At 45.6% G+C, this 20704-nt stretch overlaps 2 protein-coding genes across 3 annotated transcripts; both read left to right on the forward strand.

Annotated features, from left to right (window-relative positions):
* The first annotated feature begins 11484 nt into the window (after nt 1-11484).
* Nucleotides 11485-15266, forward strand: selenoe (selenoprotein e). Of its 2 annotated transcripts, XM_063194534.1 has the most exons (5): nt 11485-11499; nt 11788-11953; nt 12999-13075; nt 14122-14200; nt 14791-15266. In XM_063194534.1, exons 2-5 carry the CDS (start codon nt 11813-11815, stop codon nt 14932-14934), a joined length of 441 nt encoding a protein of 146 aa, XP_063050604.1. In that variant the 5' UTR covers nt 11485-11499; nt 11788-11812; the 3' UTR covers nt 14935-15266. The 2 variants fall into 2 exon arrangements, with proteins under 2 accessions (XP_063050604.1, XP_063050603.1); XM_063194533.1 differs by lacking the exon at nt 11485-11499 and having other exon boundaries at nt 11745-11953.
* Nucleotides 15267-15934: 668 nt separating this feature from the next.
* zgc:112294 (transmembrane protein 17A) lies at nt 15935-20500 on the forward strand. The gene is made up of 4 exons (XM_063194200.1): nt 15935-16234; nt 17351-17454; nt 17849-17962; nt 20123-20500. Exons 1-4 carry the CDS (start codon nt 16108-16110, stop codon nt 20498-20500), a joined length of 723 nt encoding a protein of 240 aa, XP_063050270.1. The 5' UTR covers nt 15935-16107.
* Nucleotides 20501-20704: the final 204 nt, after the last annotated feature.

Raw genomic sequence — 20704 nt, forward strand, 5'->3', positions numbered from 1 at the left:
TGTACATAAGTATACAGTAGACACATTGTGGATGCCTTTCACCCCAGGAACATCCATTGTTTTCAGTAGGCTTTAGGTGTTTTTAGACAAAAGCTTAGCGCCCATTTCATACTTCACGTAGATAGAAACCTCACCACCGCTGTTAAAGTGTAGGTTAAAAAATAAAAAAAACATCTCTCAGGGGATTGCAGCGCAGATTACATAGACAAACACTGGAGCTATATACATGATAACTTCCAGATATGGAAGAGAGGGATGTTTGTGTGGAAAGAGACGGAGGAAGGGTCACAGTGACGGTTCTATCCATTATGGGGCCCTAGGCAAAATATGGACATGGGGCCTTCTGAAATCGTTTTTGCTGGTATAGTTACCATGGTGAGGCGGGCTGTTGTGGACCCCATACAGAGTGCAGGGGTGCATCTCTCGAAAGTGTTGTTGTTAGCAGTTAGCAACTTGGGTAGTTGCCAATGGGAAATCACATTGCTACCAACAAAGTAGCTAACGTAGTTAGCAACTACGCTTTCGAGAAATGTATCCCAGATTTGGTGGGGCCCTAGGCAATTGCCTACTCTGCCTACTGCTAAAACCGGCTCTGACGAAGGGAGCAGGGAAGGGAGGAAGAGAAAGGGGATCACGAGAAGCAGTTCAGCAGGGCATGCGGCTGGGGGTTGGGGAATGGGGGTTAAGGGGGGAGGGGGTGGAAGAGGCGAGGGGATGAAATGACATGTTGACTGCCAGTCCAAACATATTCTCAAAAGTTTGGCCCATGATCAAGTGCCAGTTGCAGAGAAACAAGCAGACCTTAAGACTGGAGACCTGTAACACGGCCAACAAAACCCAGGGCCACAGGCCTATTCAGATCCTCTCAGTTGTTATGGCAACGGGAACAGATTGCATCCACATCTGGTAGCTATTTCAGCTCCAAGAGGAGAGGAGAGGGGGAGAGAGGAGAGGAGGGGGGACGAGTAGAGGAAAAGAAATTTATGAGTGAAGGAAAAAAAGACAAATATTTTCTGCAATGCAAAGCAGAAAGAAGTAAGGGGGATAAAGTTTTACTCGCAAGACCCTTGTTTATATTATTTACATTAGCCTCCTCTAATATTAGGCCTAAAGCTATTACTAAGATGATTAATAATTAGTATTAGGTCTTGTATTGTTGTGGTCGCTATAACATATTGAACCAAAAGATCACAACAACTCATTAGCAACAAAAACAATTACACAAGTAATTAAAACATCAACTTTATATCTACGTAGTTCAAATGACGACTGTCCTATGCACTTCTTGAAATAGTGCATAGCCTATGAACAAACTGCATAACCAAGAAAGATCTCAAACTTTTAAAAACTCCATCCGAAGTCACAAACTGAATTGGGATTTCTTGCTGGGAGCTGGTGCTCTGTTTGCTTCTTTCTTGGTGTTATTTTTACTACAGGAGAAAAGTATACTGTCATTTTAGTCTTTTAGTGTTTTTCATCTATTAACATCTCTTCAGGCCAGCAGGCAAGTATCACCTGCTGTTTTGTCCTGACTATCTTTTGGTCTGGAGAAGTCTGTGACTGCAAGTCATGGGGCCATATTGGCTTGTCTAATGGATCCTCGTCTGCCATAACGATCAAGTCCAAAACCATGTTATTCCGCACTATTACCCTATATTGTCTTGGCCTGGATAGCACAATATACTTGATGCATACCATTGCCATAATACAACATTTACTGGAAACACATTCGGCACTTACGCTTGAAGTTCAGAAACCACAGAAAGGCTGAGGTCAGCTTTTTAACCCTAGGAAATGGGCTCGACAATCGCATGAAGCCTGGCTCGCGCGTCATTATTATTTCAAGCGACGTGCAGGCACGACTTTGTAGCACGATTTAAGACTGACCAATTCAATAACACACAGTCGCCAAGCTTATTCTAAACACTACAAAAGCCAAAAGTTCAAGATTCCCCCCTAATACCTAAGAACTAGCCTATATACTTTTTCGCTTTTCAAGCACCAAAAAAAAACCTGTGCAGCGGAGATTGGAATGAGAGAGCAGTAGCGAAATGAATAGCTTATGTAACTTCGAACCCCAATATTGTATTGGACGGCACTAAGATTTAGAAGGCGTATACAAGCCCCCTTTTCCCATATTTTGACTATGTAATAATCTCCTACCCCTATTATTGTGCTTTAGACTTGGATAATCAGGTTTGGGTGACTGTTGTCTGCACCTCCAAATTGCTGTGCCGTTTTCCCCTTTGTCAGCATAATTCTGTGGCGAGTTTATTAAAGAGGATCTGAGTCTAATGGAAAACAGGTCAATCTCTCTCTCTCTCTCTTTCTCTCTCTCTCTCTCTCTCTCTCTCTGCCTTCCCCATTTTCCCTCCCTTTCTCCTGCAGCCCCCTCCCTTTTTTCTTCCCTCTATTTTCCTCTATTTTCATCCCTTCCCTTCCTCTCCTTCCTTCTCTTTCTCTCTCAGACTTTGTGTCCTCCCCCTTCACTCTCTCTTTCTCTCTCTCTCTCTCTCTCTCTCTCTCTCTCTCTCTCTCTCTCTCTCTCTCCCCCCCCCTTCTGTTTCTCTCTCTCTTTCTCTCTTGGTAGAGGACGGAAGTGGAGCGTCGGGTCCGGGTCTCACTTCTCTGTCTCTCCTTTTCTCTCTCTCTCTCCCCCCCACACAAAGGAAGAATAGACCTCTTAGTGCTACTGGATCACTGTTCATCTTTACATTTCAATAACCAACATGAAACAGAAATCAAAATGTTATTTCTTTTATCGCACATTGAAAGACATCATCACATAGAATCAGTGACTTTCCTATTTGACTGTTTTTCAACAACTCTAAGCAAGCACTGCCACGATTTTACATAAAATACCCGACGCCCTGTACATCAGGACTCTCACATTACCCTAATCAGGTAACAATGGGCACACAAGCCAATCATTTTCTCATTACACCAGGTGAGAGCGGTCGAAGTGTCACCCAGGAGCGAATCAGGGACCAGCAGTCATATTGTCGCCAAACTCAGCAGCAAGCGAGTCGGGGGCAGAGCAGCAAGCACGGCACTTAGTAGTGGAAGAGGAGGCTACGGTGGTGGGGTGGGTGGTGCCATGGCTGGATTCGCCATATGGCTTACAGGGCATTTGCCCGGTCGCTTTTTTTCCGAGATTTCTGGCCTACCTCTAAATGGTATCAGTCCAGAGGCCTCTCCAAGACAGTGAGATATGAATGACGCATTTTGGCTGTTGGAAGCAACATTAGCTCATATTAGATTACTTTAATGTTGTCATCTGCTTCATTGTCTCTTTGGATGTCTGGTGGACTTGTCTCCGCTGAAAATGCCCAACCCAATTTTTTTCCCCACTCCAGCCCTGGGTGGTGGGGGTAGAGGTGGTTTGACTGGCAGTGTGGAGGGGGGATGGGGAAGTGTACACTACGCTGTGCATGTGGCAGTGCGAGGCCCCACTAACTCACTCACTCACTCACTCACTCGCTAGCTCACTCACTTTAGCTAGCTCGCTAGCTCACTATGCTCTGCCGCCATTACGAGTGGCCATGTGTTTCCCATTAGCGAGGGAGGCAGATTAGAGAGGGGAGCTACAGTGGCAGCCTGTTTGCCCCTATGGAGCTGTGATGTGGTCAGCAGCCTGGACATCGAGCAATAAAGCACCTCCCCGCATCCGGCGTGATGTCACGGGCGATTCAATTTCCCTCCAATCTTCCCAAACGTGTAAACACATAAGCTAAAAAGGCCCAGTCACCACTGATACTCATACTGTTGATGCTGTCTTCGGGGGGACACAAAAAATTAAAACCGCACAAAAATGACCCTTCCCTTGAAACGACTCGGGTGAATTCCAGCGAAGAGATAGAGTTTCAGTACTTTTTCCCCTGCAACTTCAGTCCACTATTTCACAGGAGTTCTCCTTGAGAGAGAACAGAAACCAAATGCTGGACATTGCTGGACAGAATCACTTCGAAGAAAACTACTAATGCTAGCACAGTAGAAGTAAGCGTACGTAGCAGCAGCAGCCACACTTCCAACAAGCTCACACTCATGATGTAACTCCACTGGGCTGCTGCTAGGGTTTCTGAGGCTCAAAGTATAGCTGGTCAGGAGGGGCCCCTCATAATTATATAATAATAATAATAATAATAATAATAATAATAATAATAATAATAATAATAATAATAATAATAACAATAATAATAGTTATTATTATTATTATTATTATTATTATTATTATTATTATTATTTGATTTAATAATTTTATTATTATTTAATAATTATTATTATCTATGAACTAATAGACCTAAATATATGTTTTGTAATGTAATTCAATATTTGTCTCATGACATTTTTAGTCAATCTCAATTTAAGAGGCCCCATTTTTGTGGGCAAAGTGATTGGTGCCCCAAGCACTGGTTGGTGCTCTAAGCAGCACGCTACGTATTCTGCTTATGTCTAGGGGCAGCCTTGTAACCCCATCCCTCTGCAGATCAAGAGAGAGGAGTTGACATGAAATACAATGCCTTAGCAGCGGCAGCACTGAAGGAAGCTATCAAACGAAAGGTTAATGTCCGTCTGTCTGTTCTGCAATCCTTTACTCCATCAGATAAAACCCAGTATGACAAAAAATGTCTGTGTGAAATGCAGGTATAGGCTACAGTGCTGCAGTATCTGGTTGCAGCGCTGCATATGGACTATGTCTGACTGAGCTACTGCATTTATGACACTGAGCGACTAATGTGTTAATGAATCATATTGGACCAATTACTGACTGTGCCGAACTACATGATCGCGGTTTATATGTGGTATGTGGGGTCTCGTGCTTGACTTGTGTGTGTATTTCTAGCAGATTTATAACCGAAAGTATTAAAGAAGGAGGACGCTGACAGCGTGGTTTTTGCTGTTGTTATTTGGCCTTTACATAAAGAATACAGTTGAGTGGGCATTCTTCAGCTTTTGTCAGGGCTTTTATTGTGCGTCCCAGTTGCCTGTCTAAAGTTAGAAAACTTTCAAAACTTTTCAAAAAGTGTGTCAGCGGTTATGTGTTAACTTTTCATATCACATACTGTAGCATGAGACTGGTGCTGTACCACGCCTCATAAAAGGCTATTTGTTCCCAGACACACAAGACAAAATAGGGCTTACGCATACGTAGTACTGTAAGAGAATGTGGCCTAGAATGTCTCATTCTGAGGGTTCTCACTGAGTATGGCCTGGTGAAAAACAACAGCTACAAAGAACAGCAAGAGATCGAGGAAGGGAGTGAGTGAGTAAAAGCAATCCTGAAGCTCCTGTATGTCTGGTCACCGTCACTGTGTCGCAGCTTTGGCTGAGCCCAGGACAAAGTCCTCTGAAAGGGCCCCCCATCCAATACATATGATGTAATGAGGACCCATTTAGCCCCCCCCCCCCATCTCTCTGGGCCCGGGACAACTGACCACTTTGTCCCCTTTTTTTTTTGGCCTCCCTGGTCACCGTCACTGTGTCGCATCTGTGAACATTGCAGACGCCACCCTCAGTCAGCCTGAGCCTATATAGCCTCTATACGAGAAGGCAAGCAAGAGGCAAGCAAACTCAATTTCCTGATTTGCCATGACACTGTGCTGTTCCGCATGAGATGATTGTGTTACCAGCGTGCCTCATGTCCCGCCATATAGCATGCACCCCACCCTCACCCCCAACACCACCAACCAGAGGCGGACTTTACATTGGGCAAACCTAGGCTATTGCCTAGGGCCACGAGCAAATATGCCCTCCGTATAGGGACCCTCAACTGTCACACCAGTCGGGATAGAAACACAAAAAAGTAGGCCTGATCTTTTTATCACTTGTGTAAAGTAATTGAATACATACAGTACAGTACGAGACAAAACACTAAAATAGCCCCCTCGCTCCTTCCATGCCAATTTGTGACCATTTTTTTGTGTATGTGTTTAAAGAATGCCTTCTGAGCGCACCATGTTTACATTTCGCCTAGGGCCCCAAAATGGCTAGATCCGCCACTGCCACCAACCTCACCTCACCCACACCCAGGGCCGCAGACAGCTATGGCTGGGCCTAGGACAAAAGTCATCTGAAAGGGCCCCCCACCCAATACACTCAATGTACACCCAATTCTGGGTCCCCTCCTCTCCCTGGCCGGGTCAACTGACCCTTTTGGCCCCCCACCGACCTCAACCCACCCCCTCCCTGTCCTCTTCCCTGCCCACCACCACTCCACTCCACTCCACTCCACTCCCCTCCCATCCTGCCTCTCTTTCTCTCTCTCTCTCCATCCCCCCATTTCCCGGTAATGAAACCGGCTGTGAGTGTGAGCAGACATCTAGGAGATCCTGCGGATGCGGACACACGCCGGGCTTGTTTGTGTGCGTCGGGACGGGACGGGAGGACATGTTAATGGCCCAGGCAGCCAGGATGTGACACCATGAGCCCAGCTACGAGCCGACTGGACTGCCGAGGGGACTGAGAGGAGGAACAAGAGGCCTCAGAAGAACGGCATCCGGTGGAGGAAGAAGAAGACGAAGAAGGAGAAGAGATAGAAGGAGGAGAAGGAGAAGAAGAGATAGAAGAAGAAGAAGGAGAAGGAGAAGAAGAAGAAGATGATGAAGGAGAATGAGAAGGAGAAGAAGAGATAGAAGAAGAAGAAGAAGAAGAGATGAAGGGAAGGAAAAAAACAACAACACAAAGGCTTCCGCTACTTTCATTGTGCGTATAGACGGCATGCTGGGACGGCGGCCCAACTCTGGGTCTGGGGCTCCATCACAGCAAAGGAAGAAAGCGAAAGAGAGAAGGAGAGATAGAGAGACAAAGGGGAGAGAGAGACAAAGAGAGAGAGACCGAGAGGGAGAAAGATAGAGAGACAAAGAGAGAGAGAGCGTGAGGAAAAGGAAAAGAGGGAGGGCGCCATAATAAAAAAGCTGGTCGTCTGATCTCTGTCCAAGGATATGTGGCTTTATTTGTGTAGAGTAGCTCTCATGAAAGCTACAGGTGGGATATGCGGCGCAGCTGGATCAATGCGGTTTGTGTTCGTCTGCGGAGGATGTTTGTGATGGAGGGGCCAGTGTACTGTACATCAGCAAAGCATTATCTGTCTCCTATACTCGCTGTTTGTACTGGAGTACTTCGGGGGGCCTTTATGAGTTTTTGTGAGCAAACTTCATAGAACAGACACTCCTCGAAATTATGCGGAGAAAATATGGAGGATATGTGCTGGTCAGTGTTCTATAATGTAATTCTATTTTTTTCATGACGTTTTCTATTCAATCACAATTTAAGAGGCCCCAATTTTGGGGGCAAAGTGGTTGGTGCCCCAAGCGCTGGTTGGTGCCCAAAACACTCTGCGTACTCTGCTTATGCCTAGCGGCGGCTCTGCTCCTAATCTCTGTTTGAACTGGAATACTTTGGGGGTGCTCTATGCGATTTTGTTGTGCAAACTTCGCAGAACAAACACTCCTCGGAATTATGGGAAGATGAGGATATGTGCTAGTCAATGTCCTGTGTCGATATGACCTACTCATCCATATGTGCTACAAACCGCTCCTGGATCCCTGGTTAGGTCAAAGGCTGGGGTTAGGGCTATGTTAACATGCTACCATTACGTTACATTACATTTAGCTGACGCTTTTATCCAAAGAGACTTCCAGTTATTGTAAATACAGGGTATTAGATACAGTCCCTGGAGCAGTGTGGGGTTAGGTGCGTTGCTCAAGGGCACCGCCGCCATGGAGTGAGATAGGGAGTGGAAGGGTGGGATTCAAACCAGCAACCCTCTGATCTAAAGCCCATATCCTTAACCATTAGGCCACGGCTGCGACCAGTAGCTCATTTCAATGAGCAGCCCGTTTTGACATTTTGAACACCATTTGGGCCGATGAGGTCATGTTCACATATGACTGTTGTAGTATTTTTAGTAATTAGGCTTCCTCATTTTTCTTCTCCAGCCCTTCTGTTTTGCCATCTGAGAGGAAGTGCAGTTGACTTGGACTGGGCAGTTAAGGCCTTTCACCCCGTTTCACCACTCCTAGATGTGCAAATTTCACCACTCCTAGATGTGCAAAGTGATACAAAATTGTACGTACGTGCCGCCAGGCACACGCGTACGTGTTGTTTTCTTCTCTGTTTCCCGTGTGTTTCCAGAGATGGTGTCTCCTTTTCCAGATGTGTGTGTGTGTGTGTGTGTGTGTGTGTGTGTGTGTGTGTGTGTGTGTGTGTGTGTGTGTGTGTGTGTGTGTGTGTGTGTGTGTGTGTGTGTGTGTGTGTGTGTGTGTGTGTGTGTGTGTGTGTGTGCCTGAGCACGTGAGTGTGTGTGTGTTCAGATAAACATGTGCTCTGATTTTTCAGTTCTGAACAAACAGTGCAGAACCATTTGTGTTTGAACTGCAGATTTTTGCAGAGTAACTCTGTGTCTGTTTAAAATGGAGAGCTCTTTGTCATCTGACACATCATCGCTTGCACACGTCGTCCAGACCAGGAGTGTGAACGCCAGCCCTTGGAGCTCTAGCTTCGTCTGGAGAAAGCAAGAAAGGCAGAACGGGGATGATTTTTATGCAGCATTCCTATCGGGAATGGTTTATTTTTGTTGGAAGCATAATTGTCTGTGGCTAGCGTTTTGGAAGTACATTTCGGCCGCCTTGCTGCCAATAAATATAGACTTAGACATTATCGCCCTCTGAGGGTGACCCAGTGTAAATACATCGCTGTCTCCTAATTCACCAAGCGCTGGTGGCCATGGCTGGATTGGCCATAAGGCATATAGGGCATTTGCCAGGTGGACTGTTGATGATCTTGGCCTGATTCTCCCCTCAATTCAAGGGTATCAGTCCTCATGCCGCTACAGCTGACCAAGTCAGATTTATAAATTAATTTTGTCAGTTGTAGTCAAAATAGCTTGTAATGTGCCCTTCTGTGGCCTAATGGTAAGGCACTGAGTTACGCCGGTGACCTGGGTTCAATTCCTGCCCAGGTCATTTGCCGATCCTTCCACGTGTCTCTCTCCCCACTCATTTCCTGTCCCTCTTCCACTATCCTGTCAAAAATAAAGGCAAAAAGCCCTAAGAAATATATATATTTAAAAAAAAATAGCTTACTAAAGCTGTTGTCACAGACTTCATTGCCTCTCTCAATGCCTGGCGGACCGGTCTTGACTGTAAAAGCCCGGGCTGCTTTTTCAACCCAGTCCAGCCCTGCTGGTGGTTGCACCCCCCCCACCGTCCACCCCCTCAGCCCCAGATCCAGCCCCAGCCCCAGCCCCAGCCCTCCCATTCATTTGTGGTCATTAACCAACACAACAGCCAGGCCAGCTCTTCAATCCCTGGCCCACGGAACCAAACTCTGAATAATGCCGGTTGCAGACCCCGGCGGGGAACCACTTTAAAAGCAAGTAAATATTTGGTGAGATGACAAAAGGAGAGGAGCAGACTGGGCTGGTTGAACTGCACAGTACTCTGGTGGATGAAAAAGAAAGAGAGGTTTAGTGCAAAGGGGGCCGGGCACATATGCACATGACTCAACGCATGACATTCAGAGGTGTCTTATGTACTGAATACCATACGTTACACAGAGGACAAGACCAGTGATTACTCAGTATGCTGCAGGACATCTCTGACCTTTTCAAAGAGGCCTATGTGTTTTTTCTGCAGTATTGATGTTACTATTGACTGCACACACATCTGAGGCACTGAGAGCACAGCACTCACGTGGGTTTAATAAAGTCGCTCCATTGAGGATAACACTAGCATATCAGGGCTTGACATTAACTTTTTCATCAACCGGCCACTGTGGCTAGTGGTTTTCCCAAGTCACTAGCCATTCAGGTATTCCACTAGCCACAGATTTAATATTGTTTTTTTTCTTTTCTTTATCATGATAGTGTACATCTAAACTCAGAAGAGGAGAAGCTAAAGCAAGATGAGTGTATAGCTTTCTACATGGAAGTATATCAAGCAAATAGAAACTGAGTTATTGAGCTTTTCCTTGAACTTCAATACAAACAATTAATACACAAGGGGCAGACAACAGAATATAGGCTACTATGATATGTATGTCATACCAAGGAATAAGCTGCCAGCCAAATTGGCTAGAGACACTGATAGTATTACTAGCCACAGCCAAGTTTTACCAGCATTTGGCCGGTTGGCAGGTGCCAGTGTCAAGCCCTGTAGCATATATTTTTAAATGTATTTTTATGGGCTTTTTCGCCTTTATTACAGATAGGACAATGAGGAGCAACAGGAAGCGAATGTGGACAGAGAGAAGGGACGGCAAATGACCCAGGCTGGTTTCGAACCCTGGGTGCAACCCGAGGGCATGCAAACCCAAATGTGAGGGGCTTAGCGTGCTGCGCCACAGCGCCTCCATGACACTGGCATATGATTCAAATATGAAGAAGCTTTTTCTAGAAGTAGTGAGGGCTTTCATTTTTCAAGTGCTTGGAATTTCGACAGATTTAAGACAGAGAAGACAGTCAACATGTGTTGCTGAAGAGGAATCATGTGTTTCTGATGGCGATCAAACCTCTTGGTGCAACATATCGTTGTAATTTTGGGGCGCTTTTTGATTCTTCATCCATCTTCATGTGTCACCATTGTTATTTGTGGCAAGAGAGCAGCTGTGAGCACATATTTCAAGGCGTGGGGACCATGATTGAAATTGGTACCAAAACAAAGCTTGTCGTCTGCACTAGTTATTCATCAACCCAAGCCATGAGAAAATCAGCATGTGCCACAGACACTTTCAAGGGCCATACCAAACTAAGCAAAGGGGAGAGAGAGAGGGAGATAAATATATAGAGAGAGAAACAGACAGAGACAGAGAGAGTTTAAAAACATTACAACTTAAAATAATGAACTAAATTGTGTATAATCAACCAGTGTAGTGTGAACTACTGGATGGGTCACCGTCACACTTAGTGTTGCCACCTATCCCGGTTTTCCCTGATTGTCCCGGATTTTAAAGACCTGTCCCGGAATTTGAAAAAAAACAAATCCTGGACACTGAGAGAAGGATACCATTGCTTACAAGCAAAAAGGTCGATTGAGTTTGAAATGTCCAGGTTATTTGTCAGACAGAGGTGGCAACCCTATAGTCACACCACCGCAACTGCAATAAGCTGATGTAGTGTGAGTGCAAGACCCTAATCCACTATAACAGATGTGGGCCAATGGAAAGGTGACACATTTTTCTGGCCCTTTTTGGGAGGACGTGGTGCAACTACCCAGGGAGGATGACAGGGAAGAGGGGAGAAAGGGGTCGGGTGTCCCGGGCCCAGGGAGAGGTGGAGCCCAGAATTGGGTCCTCCTCATTATATTGTATGTGTTGGTTGAGGGGCCCTTTAAGATTATTTTGTCCCCGGCCCAGCCAAAGCTGTCAGTAGCCCTTGGGTGGGGCTAGGGGCCACCAACCACCCCCAGTCACCAGCCCCACCACCCCCCTCCATATCTACCCTCTGCAGAGGTGAAACAAACTCCAAAGCACAGAAGAGCAGCCGCGAGCTATAGACACAGTGTAAGTAAGTAGCAGAGCTAGCCTACAGGTTACACTGTTAACAAAATACCAGCTGCCTCAGAATTCCAAGTTGTGGCTTGTCGCTTTGAATTGCAGTTTTTGTGTTCAAAGCTCCACACAACTTTCAATATTAATTTAACTTAACTTGGAATTCTGAGGCAGCTGGTAAACTTTGATGTGATTTCCAGTTAAACCGTGTTGTTTCTTTACAGTGTATAGCAGCATTAATTGACAATATACTGTAAGTTATCATGACTAATCAGTGATAGGCCTATCATTTTTTTCCAGTGTAGAGTTAACGTGCAGCAGCAGAATGTGGCCCTCTAGTCCTGTGCTGGTGGGGCTGTGCGTACTGCTCCTCTCCTGCTCCCACACATCGGGAGAGAACGCCTCCGAGACAGAGACGTCGGCACGCGAAGGGGAACTTGATGTCATCGCCAGAGGGAAACTCATGGTAAGCCTACAGAGAACAATCTAACAAGACATGGGGGGGAACACACCAGAGGTTCATCTTGTCACCAGGCTAGGCAGGCAGCCACTTGGGTCCCCCCCAAGCCTACAGATTGTGAATTACAGCTAAGACTTTAAACTACAGTCGTGGTGATTTGTTGTGAATGCTTGTTATTTGAGTTTTTTCTTGGGGCCCCCAAGTTACCTAGAATTGCCTCTGGGGGGGACCCTGAGTTGCTGTGTTGCTACCAAAGAATTCCACTTTTTTCTTTTCCCCCCTCATACCTCTCTTCTGTGCAATGTAGTGTGCTAAGCATGCTAACCTGTTCTCAATCTGTCTGCCTGCCTGCTTTTCTTCCCTCTCTCCCTCCTTCTACACTGTAAAAAATGATATCAGCTATCAGTCATGATAACATATATACCGGTAGTTAATTTATTCTGCTATACACTGCAATGGCAACCGCATGGTTTAACTTGAAATCACAAGTTTACCACCTGCCTCAGAATTCCAAGTTAATTTAAATATTGATGTCAATGCCAGAGGGAAACTCATGGTAAGCCTACAGAGCACAAGCTAACAAGACATACTGTAAGGGGGTGGGGTGGGGGTGGGGGGCTTACACTCCTGTTTTATCCTTTTTTTTCTCCTTTTCCCATCCACCTCTCTTCTGTGCAATGCAGTGTGGCAAGCATGCGGAGTGGCAAGCATGCAGAGTCTCATCTTGTCATCAGGCAAGGCAGGTAGCCGCCTGGGGACCTCTATAGCCGCTTGGGGCCCCTGGGGCCCTCAGCCACTAGCTGGTGAAAAAAACAGCTCAACTTCCAACTGTAAATAGAATGTTCATCCCTTCAGGTTTTTACTTGGGGCCCCTATTGACACTAGAATCGCCTCTGTAAGCACGCTAACATGTTCTCAATCTGTCTGCCTGCTTTGCTTTCCTCTCTCCCTCCCTCCCTGCCTCTCTACCTATCTACCACTCCAACCCTCCTCCCTCCCTCCCTCCCTCACTCCCTCTCTACTTCCCTCTACCTCTCCTCCCACCTCACAGGCACCCAGCGTGGTTGGATGAGCCATCAAGAAAATGCCTGAGCTCTACAAATTCCTCATGGAGCGTTGGGCTTTGTAGTATCCTTATTAGAAAACGGCTGGATGCGGATTAGGAGCATATGCTGTCAGTAATTAGTGCATATCATCTTGAGAGCCGCAGCCCTGCGGCCAAACGGGCACGGGCAGGGTAGGCCTACTACTGCAGCATTTTTTTAAATGTAGCATTTTAATATAAATGCTCCACTGAGTTGAATTAGGCTTATTCCTTTGCGGTGCAATACAACTGTAAATAGTGTTTTTTTTGTGTAAAAATGGCTCATGTTGGTAATATAATGTATAAAGGTAGCGCTTTAAAAAATCCATGTTAGTAGCTTTGTGGGAAGGGGTTTTGACTTTTCTAATGAAGCTGTACCTGGCACAGAACATAATTATTATTGATAGCAATAAATAGTAGCCCTATTTGCTTTCCCCTGCTTACAAGCAATGGCGGAGCGAGGGATTTGTTGTACAGGGAGCGGTGATGGGTAGTGGGCCCCCTTCCCTTAGTGCCCCACCCCCCCAATTTCCATACTAATATGACTGATGTTAGCATAGCTTGTCAGTGTTCAATTAGTTGGCAACTGCAAGGACCCATATATACTGTATTTTTAGTGTGTTTGATGTTCCTGCAATGACCCTGATGTTAGCATAGAGTGTTTAGCTGCAAGCCCATAATACAAGAATCTGGGTCCAATGTAGTTTTAGACTGAAAGGCACCGGGATGCCAACAAATCATTAAGATTTCTTTTTAATTTTTTTTTTTTTTTTAATATTTTTTAGGGGCTTTTATGCCTTTATTATTACAGGACAGTATGAGAGATGACAGGAAATGATTGGGAGAGAGAGATGGGCAGGGCTGGGAAATGACCCTGACCGGACTCGAACTGGGGTCCCCGTGGGCATGCAAGCCCAAATGTGGGGGGGCTTAGTGCGCTGCGCCACAGCGCCCCCCATCATTAAGATTTCTGATGAAACACTTGAATTGTTGTTTTTTTATTGAAATTGGTTCAGTTGAACCATTCTGTTTTTGTTGTAGTTGTTATTTGCAATCATTCTGTCTAACCTTCCTTGACTTTCATCTCCAGTCACAATTTAGAATACGATTCAAGTGAGGATAAAAACCCCAGACTCATTTTCTACAATGAGAAAGACGAGGTTGTCAAGGTAACTCTTCTTATGCATTACGAAATCCCGACTGGGAAACTCCATTACATTACATTACAAGCTGACACTTTTATCCAAAGCGACTTACATATTATATTGGGCCTACAGATAATACAGGTCATTGTTTAAAGTCCCTTGAGTAACATCCCTTTCTTCTCCTCCTTGTCTTTACTGTGTGCTATTCCTCTCAGAAAATTGGGGCATAGTCTGGTCCACTTTTTCTTCCTGGTTGCAAATAATGTCATAATTAAGATAATTAAGGTTATTGTGACTGATGTGACTAAGGCTAATTAAGGTTAATGTGACTATTCATTACAAAGTGATGGTTTTTTTGCAAGTTGTTATGGCTCCAATACGACAGTGATTAACTTTTTTAGTTTCTGGAACTTGGGGTGGTAAAACTTTATCACACTTTTGCCCATGTAGTCATTAGTTATTTTGAATCACTGTGAGTCATAAAATGGAGTTGAGAGTAGGCTACAGTCCTTTGGGGAAATTGCTTTGTCACGAAGACAAAATATTGTGAAACAGCCCATGCAGGATTTTGTGAAAACAAAACCAGTCACCAGCTATTACCACTAATTTGACAGACCGTTTCGGTGAAAAAGATGAAGGCAGCTGCGATCGAGAAGCTGCTGGACTCTCTGGGTTTCTACAAGCGATCAGAGAAGGGGGAGCATGTGCCTGAGGAATTCCAGAACTTCCCTCTTAGAGCGCCTCGAGATGAACTGTAGTGACACCCAGTGGCCAGGCGTTGCCACTGCACCTGCTGTGAATGACGGTCAAGATCCAAAGGCTATACCGCAGGCCAGGTCCTGACACTGATGAAAAAAATAACAAGCAAGCTGTAGTTGGACACTGCTGAAGCACACTGTATCACTTATTTGATAATAAATATTTAAAAAGAAAAGCTGTCTGATGTGGTTCACTTGATGAGGAGGGGATGACATTTAAAATGTGTCAGGGGAAAACGAAAAAAGATGAAGCGAAAGAGATGTTTTTTCAATAGCAGAGCAATTTCCAGCATTTACAAATTACACATCTGAGTTTTTGTAGCTGATCCTTTGACGCAAATGAAATATAATTGTTTCCCCCCGGATTTGGCACTCTCTGACAGCTACACACAGATCTCTCTTTCTAACTGTAAAACGAATTCATAAACCCTAACCTAACATCAATGGTGACTCATCACTAACTAAATGAGGATAGAGAGAGAGGGAGAGAGGGAGATAGAGTGAGAGAGAGGGGGGGGGGAGTGAGAGAGAGAGAGAGAGGGGGGGGGGGGAGCGGAGCGGTGGGTAGAGGAAGACAGGAGAGAGAGAGAGAGAGAGAGAGAGAGAGAGAGAGAGAGAGAGAGAGGAGCAGCCAGTGCTGGTTAATCCAGCGTCTGACAGCCTTAGTTCTGAATGATTTAATCTGTTGAGCCAATCTGCTCACCTCTAATCCCTCTCAGTCGTCCAGCTAGGCGGAAGAAAACAACCTGTCTGTCTAACTGACTGACTACCTCCCGCACACAACACAACATGCAAGCGGGCAGGTAAAAGGAAGGCATGGTCTCTGGTCGTGAAGGGAGCAAGGCGAGAGAGATACCATGTCGGTCTCTACACCCCTCTGGTCGTGAAAGGAGCAAGGCGAGAGCGATAGGCCTACCATGCCGGTCTTCTACACCTAGGGTTGCCAACTGCCTTGGGAACAACTATGGGACACATTATTTGTGTAATTTTCCATTTGTTAGATGCGATTTCTTGCATTGTGACTAAAGTTGCGTCCCGTTTCAGCTCAACATGGAGCCATAGCCTACTTTTGTTTCTAAATAGGCCTACAGGACGATTCCGTATTTCAAGGGACAGTTGGTAACCCTAGCTACACTCCTCTGGTCGTGAATTGAGCAAGTCAACAGAGACACCATGCCGGTCTTCTACACGCCTCTTCCCAGGAATATCCGTATGGGCCTGGCCAACCTGAGTGGCTCAGTGTTTGCCAACAACAGGACGAGGGACACCAGCGACTTCAGGGACAATAGTGACAAAGCAGGTAGGAGTGTAAGGCTGTACAGTATAGAATAGAATTAGGCATATACTATATGTGTTAGACACAGGCCTTAGAGCAAAAGACTTAGTACAAAGGACATTATGGTGTATAAATATGGCATTAGAAGTAGACCTCAGACTTTCAGGGAAAACAAAACAAGTGCATGTAGTATAGAATAAATGTAGACATACGATACACATTTGGGACCTAGGCTCCAGACAAGAAAAGAAGCACAAAGGACATTATGGTTTTAATAGAAGTAAGCAATAGATGTACACTTACATTAAGGGACAATAGTGACAAAGGAGGTACAAGTGCATGCAGTATACAGTAGAATAGAAGTAGGCCTATGCATACACGTGCTGGACACAAAGTAGCACAGTAACACAAAGGAAATTAGAAGTACATTTGCACACCTTTTAAAAAAAATATATATATATAATTTTGGGTGTGTGCACCACACATAACACTTTACTTTAGAAGTGTTATGCATACAGTAACTAATAGAGCCTTGTGTGCAGAAATGTCAGGGGGCAATGGTTGGGGAGTTGGGCTAAAGCCTCAGCTAAATGTCATGTAATGTAATGTAATGTAATGTAATGTAATTAGTAACATGGGATTTGTTCTACACTAGTATGCAGTCGTAGCATATGTACAGAACTAGCTTTAAAATAATCTATTTCAAATTGAACAGTGTATGTGTACCTAGTCTGTCTTTGCAGTCGTCTCTCAGACAAAACTACTGGATTGTTACTGAATTAATGCTTCTACAAGCATTAGCGTAGTTTTAATGTCACATAATTTAAACTCAAAATGTCCTTAGTGTGAAATGAATAGGCCTACATGATTTTCCGTCTTTCAAAAGTTATCATCAATAATAAATCTCAGTGTACTGGTGTAATGACAATTAGAGTGTATTCTTTTCTATTATCTTCTACTTTGTTCCCTTCTACTTTATTCTATTATATTCTATTCTATCATATTCTATTCTATTCTATTCTATTCTATTCTATTCTATTCTATTCTATTCTATCATATTCTATTCTATTCTATTCTATTCTATTCTATTCTATTCTATTACATTATATTACATTATTATTTCTTTGACTTTCTCCCCAGATAATGAGGTGGTGGCCCACCTGCCTCTGCAGATGCTGATGTACTTCAATATGTACTTCTACCCCTTCTGGTTTATCTCGGAGGTGGTCATGCTCGACTTAAAAGTAGGCACTTGAACATTTTTCTTCTCATCTGTTTGCAATAACATAAGAATGAGACAGAAAGTGCATTTTCATCGAAGACCAGTCCGCTGGGCAGTGAAAGATACAATGAAGCCTGTGACAACATTTTAGTCATCTATTATGAATGAGCTATTTTGACCACAACAGCCAAAATGAATATTTAAAAGCTGACTCAAGAGAGGTCCGCTGCAGCGTGGCATGAAGACTGATATCACTACATTGAGGGAAGGAGCAGGCCAATGCCATAATCATGAACAGTCCACCGGGCAAATGCCCTGCATGCCTTATGGCCAATCCAACCACGAAGTGACCAGTTATCAATTGTCCTTGGCGTGACCCCTGCTAAAATGTGATTTTGCTTTCGGTTTCTCCACAGTTTCCACTACTGCCAGCCTACTACCAGTCTCTTATGATAACGGGGGTGGTCCTCCTAACCATCTTTGAGATCTTGAGAATATACCTGGGCTATGTTGGCAACCTAGAGGAGAAGGTGAGTGCTACCCAAGGGTAAAAAAAGGTTTTTTTTCTGTTCGCTAAAGCAAATTTTTCATAACTTTGTCTGGTTTTGCTTAACTCTGCACACGTATGCAATTTATAACGCACACTTTACAAAATGTAACAGTTTATTACACAACACTCATTTTGCATAACTGTGAACAAACTCACAGGTTTACACACAATCTCCTAATGATGAACACACTCCTGGTCCTCTATAACCTCGTCGAAATGAATTTTTTGAATAGGAGAAACCAAGGTCCTACCTTTGTTTGCCTGTGTTATATGTTGCAATGTGTGCTAGTAAAGTGATGTGTGTGTGTGTGTGTGTGTGTGTGTGTGTGTGTGTGTGTGTGTGTGTGTGTGTGTGTGTGTGTGTGTGTGTGTGTGTGTGTGTGTGTGTGTGTGTGTGTGTGTGTGTGTGTGTGTGTGTGTGTGTGTGTGTGTGTGTGTGTGTGTGTGAACAATTTGTATAAAAATCGTTTTAGTGTGTGTGGAGTGGCATATCGTGTTGGGGTTCGCAATGTAGCGAGACGGAGGCAGAGGATGTAGGAGGGCATCCATGTGAGTCTATGGCTGTGTCTCAAATGCTGCACTTGTGCACTGTTTTACAGTGCCTAGGGCGCTCACGCTGAAAATTTCACTTTAGCCAGTGCACTGAAAGTGCCAGGATGATCCCCTAACAATGGCGGAAAATGCAGTGCTTGAATGATGGACACTGCACGCACTAAACGGCGGCCATGTTGACAATGACAGGGAGGAAATGTGGCATTCAGTTCAGTAGAAGAGTTTGGTCAACAGTCTCCTAATTCTGTAAGTAATGTTGATGGGACACCAACCTTTACATGCCAACCAAAGTATTGTATGTGTGATTGTTGTCCTTTGGGGTGAAGGACATGAAAATACAAGCACCAGACGCTGTGCATTGTAAACAGTAGGCAACTCATATTTTGGCAAGCTAATGGCATGCTCAGCCGTCACTTCCAGCGAGAGCACAGTGCATAGTGCTCACATTTTTCCTCGACACTATGCACTAAAGACCTCAGTGCACTGTGTGCACTATGCACTGACTGTCAGTGCACTGACAAAAGTGTGCCATTTGAGACACAGCCCAAGCCTCCTTCTTGCATTGACACATTTTCACCACTAAGGGGAGCCATCACCCTTCCTTCTCACTTGAAGGTCTTCTCTCTGTCTATGCCGGTTTCTTTATTATCCACCATCTCTCTTATTGTCTCTGTCTCTGTCTGTCTCTCTGTCTCTCTGTCTCTGTCTCTGTCCCTCTGTCTGTCTGTCTGTCTGTCTGTCTGTCTGTCTGTCTGTCTCTCTCTCTCTCTCTCTCTCTCTCTCTCTCTCTCTCTCTCTCTCTCTCTCTCTCTCTCTCTCTCTCTCTCTCTCTCTCTCTCTCTCTCTCTCTCTCTCTCTCTCTCTCTCTCTCACGCCATGTCTACTCCAATCTACTATGTGTTTGTGTCAGTCTTTGGCTAGGCTTCTGCAAAAATCTCTCCTTTTGTTTAACCTGTGTCTCTGTCTGTCCTGTCTGTCTGTTTGTTTGTCTTCCTCTGTCTGCATCTGCCTCTTTTTTGCTCTCAGTCCTCTTGTCTGCCTGTCTTCTTATCTGTTAGTCTGCCTGTCTGTCTGTCTCTCTGTCTGTTCTCTTGTCTGCCTGTCTGTCTGTCTTCCTGTTTGTCTGTCTTGACTATGTCGATACCTCTAACTTTTCCCTGTTATTTAATCTGTCACTCCCTCCCTCTCTCCCTCTCTCCCTTCCTCCCCCACTCTCTTCCACTCACCTCTCTATCCCTCTCTCTCTCACTTTCTCCCCCTCTCTCCCTCCATCCCTCCCGTTCTATCTCTCTCCCTCCCTCTCTCTCTACCTCCCTCCCTCTCACCCCTCTGCCCCTCTCTCTCCTCTCTCCCTCTCTCTACCTCTCTCTCTCCCTTCCTCTCTCTGTCTCCCCCGTTTCTCCCTCCATCACTCCCTCTCACCCCTCTGCCCCTCTCTCTCCTCTCTCCCTCTCTCTACCTCTCTCTCTCCCTTCCTCTCTCCCTCCCTCTCTCCCTTCCTCTCTCCCTCCCTCTCTCTGTCTCTCCCGTTTCTCCCTCCATCCCTCTCTCCATCCCTCCCTCTCTCCCTCCCTCTCTCCCTCCTCAGGTGCCGGAGCTGGCCGGCTTCTGGCTGCTCACCTTCTTCTTCACGCTGCCCATCCTCCTCTTCTTCGCCACGGACGAGGGCCTCCTGATCGCCCCGCTGGAGCGCGCCGTGCACGCCATCTACCTGCTCTTCGTGCTGAGCGAGACGCTGGCCTCCTTCCTGGCGCTGCGCAACATGAGCCGCAAGCTCACGCTGCAGTTCCACCTGCGCCAGTTCGCCGAGGTGCAGAGCCTGCACCCCGTGGACATGGCCACCACCTTCGCCAGCTCCTACTACGGCCGCACCGTGCTGCCCATGCCAGCAGGGGGCGCCGGTGGTGTTGCCACCATGAGGAGTGCTGTGTCCTCGGCTCTTGCAGACGACATCCCGATGTATTGAGCAGAGACTGACAGGGCAGTCGTGGCCTGATGGAGTCTACTGCTACATGGCCACCACCTTCGCCAGCTCCTACTATAGGCGCACCGTGCTGCCCATGCCAGCAGGTGGCACTGGTGGTGTTGCCACTATGAGGAGTGCTGTGGCCTCGGCTCTGGCAGACGACATCCCGGACACCGGACACGGACACCCCTTGATACGAATGTG

Source organism: Engraulis encrasicolus, chromosome 3 (assembly GCF_034702125.1).
Source record: "Engraulis encrasicolus isolate BLACKSEA-1 chromosome 3, IST_EnEncr_1.0, whole genome shotgun sequence".
NCBI lineage: Eukaryota > Metazoa > Chordata > Actinopteri > Clupeiformes > Engraulidae > Engraulis > Engraulis encrasicolus.

What these genes read in the sequence shown, in the direction of transcription:
- zgc:112294 (XM_063194200.1), top strand. Translation starts at nt 16,108, where the DNA reads ATGCCGGTCTTCTACACGCCTCTTCCCAGGAATATCCGTATGGGCCTG. An exon ending in GGACAATAGTGACAAAGCAG is followed by an intron (nt 16,235 to 17,350) that starts GTAGGAGTGTAA and finishes CTTTCTCCCCAG; the next exon opens with ATAATGAGGTGGTGGCCCAC. An exon ending in TTGGCAACCTAGAGGAGAAG is followed by an intron (nt 17,963 to 20,122) that starts GTGAGTGCTACC and finishes CTCCCTCCTCAG; the next exon opens with GTGCCGGAGCTGGCCGGCTT.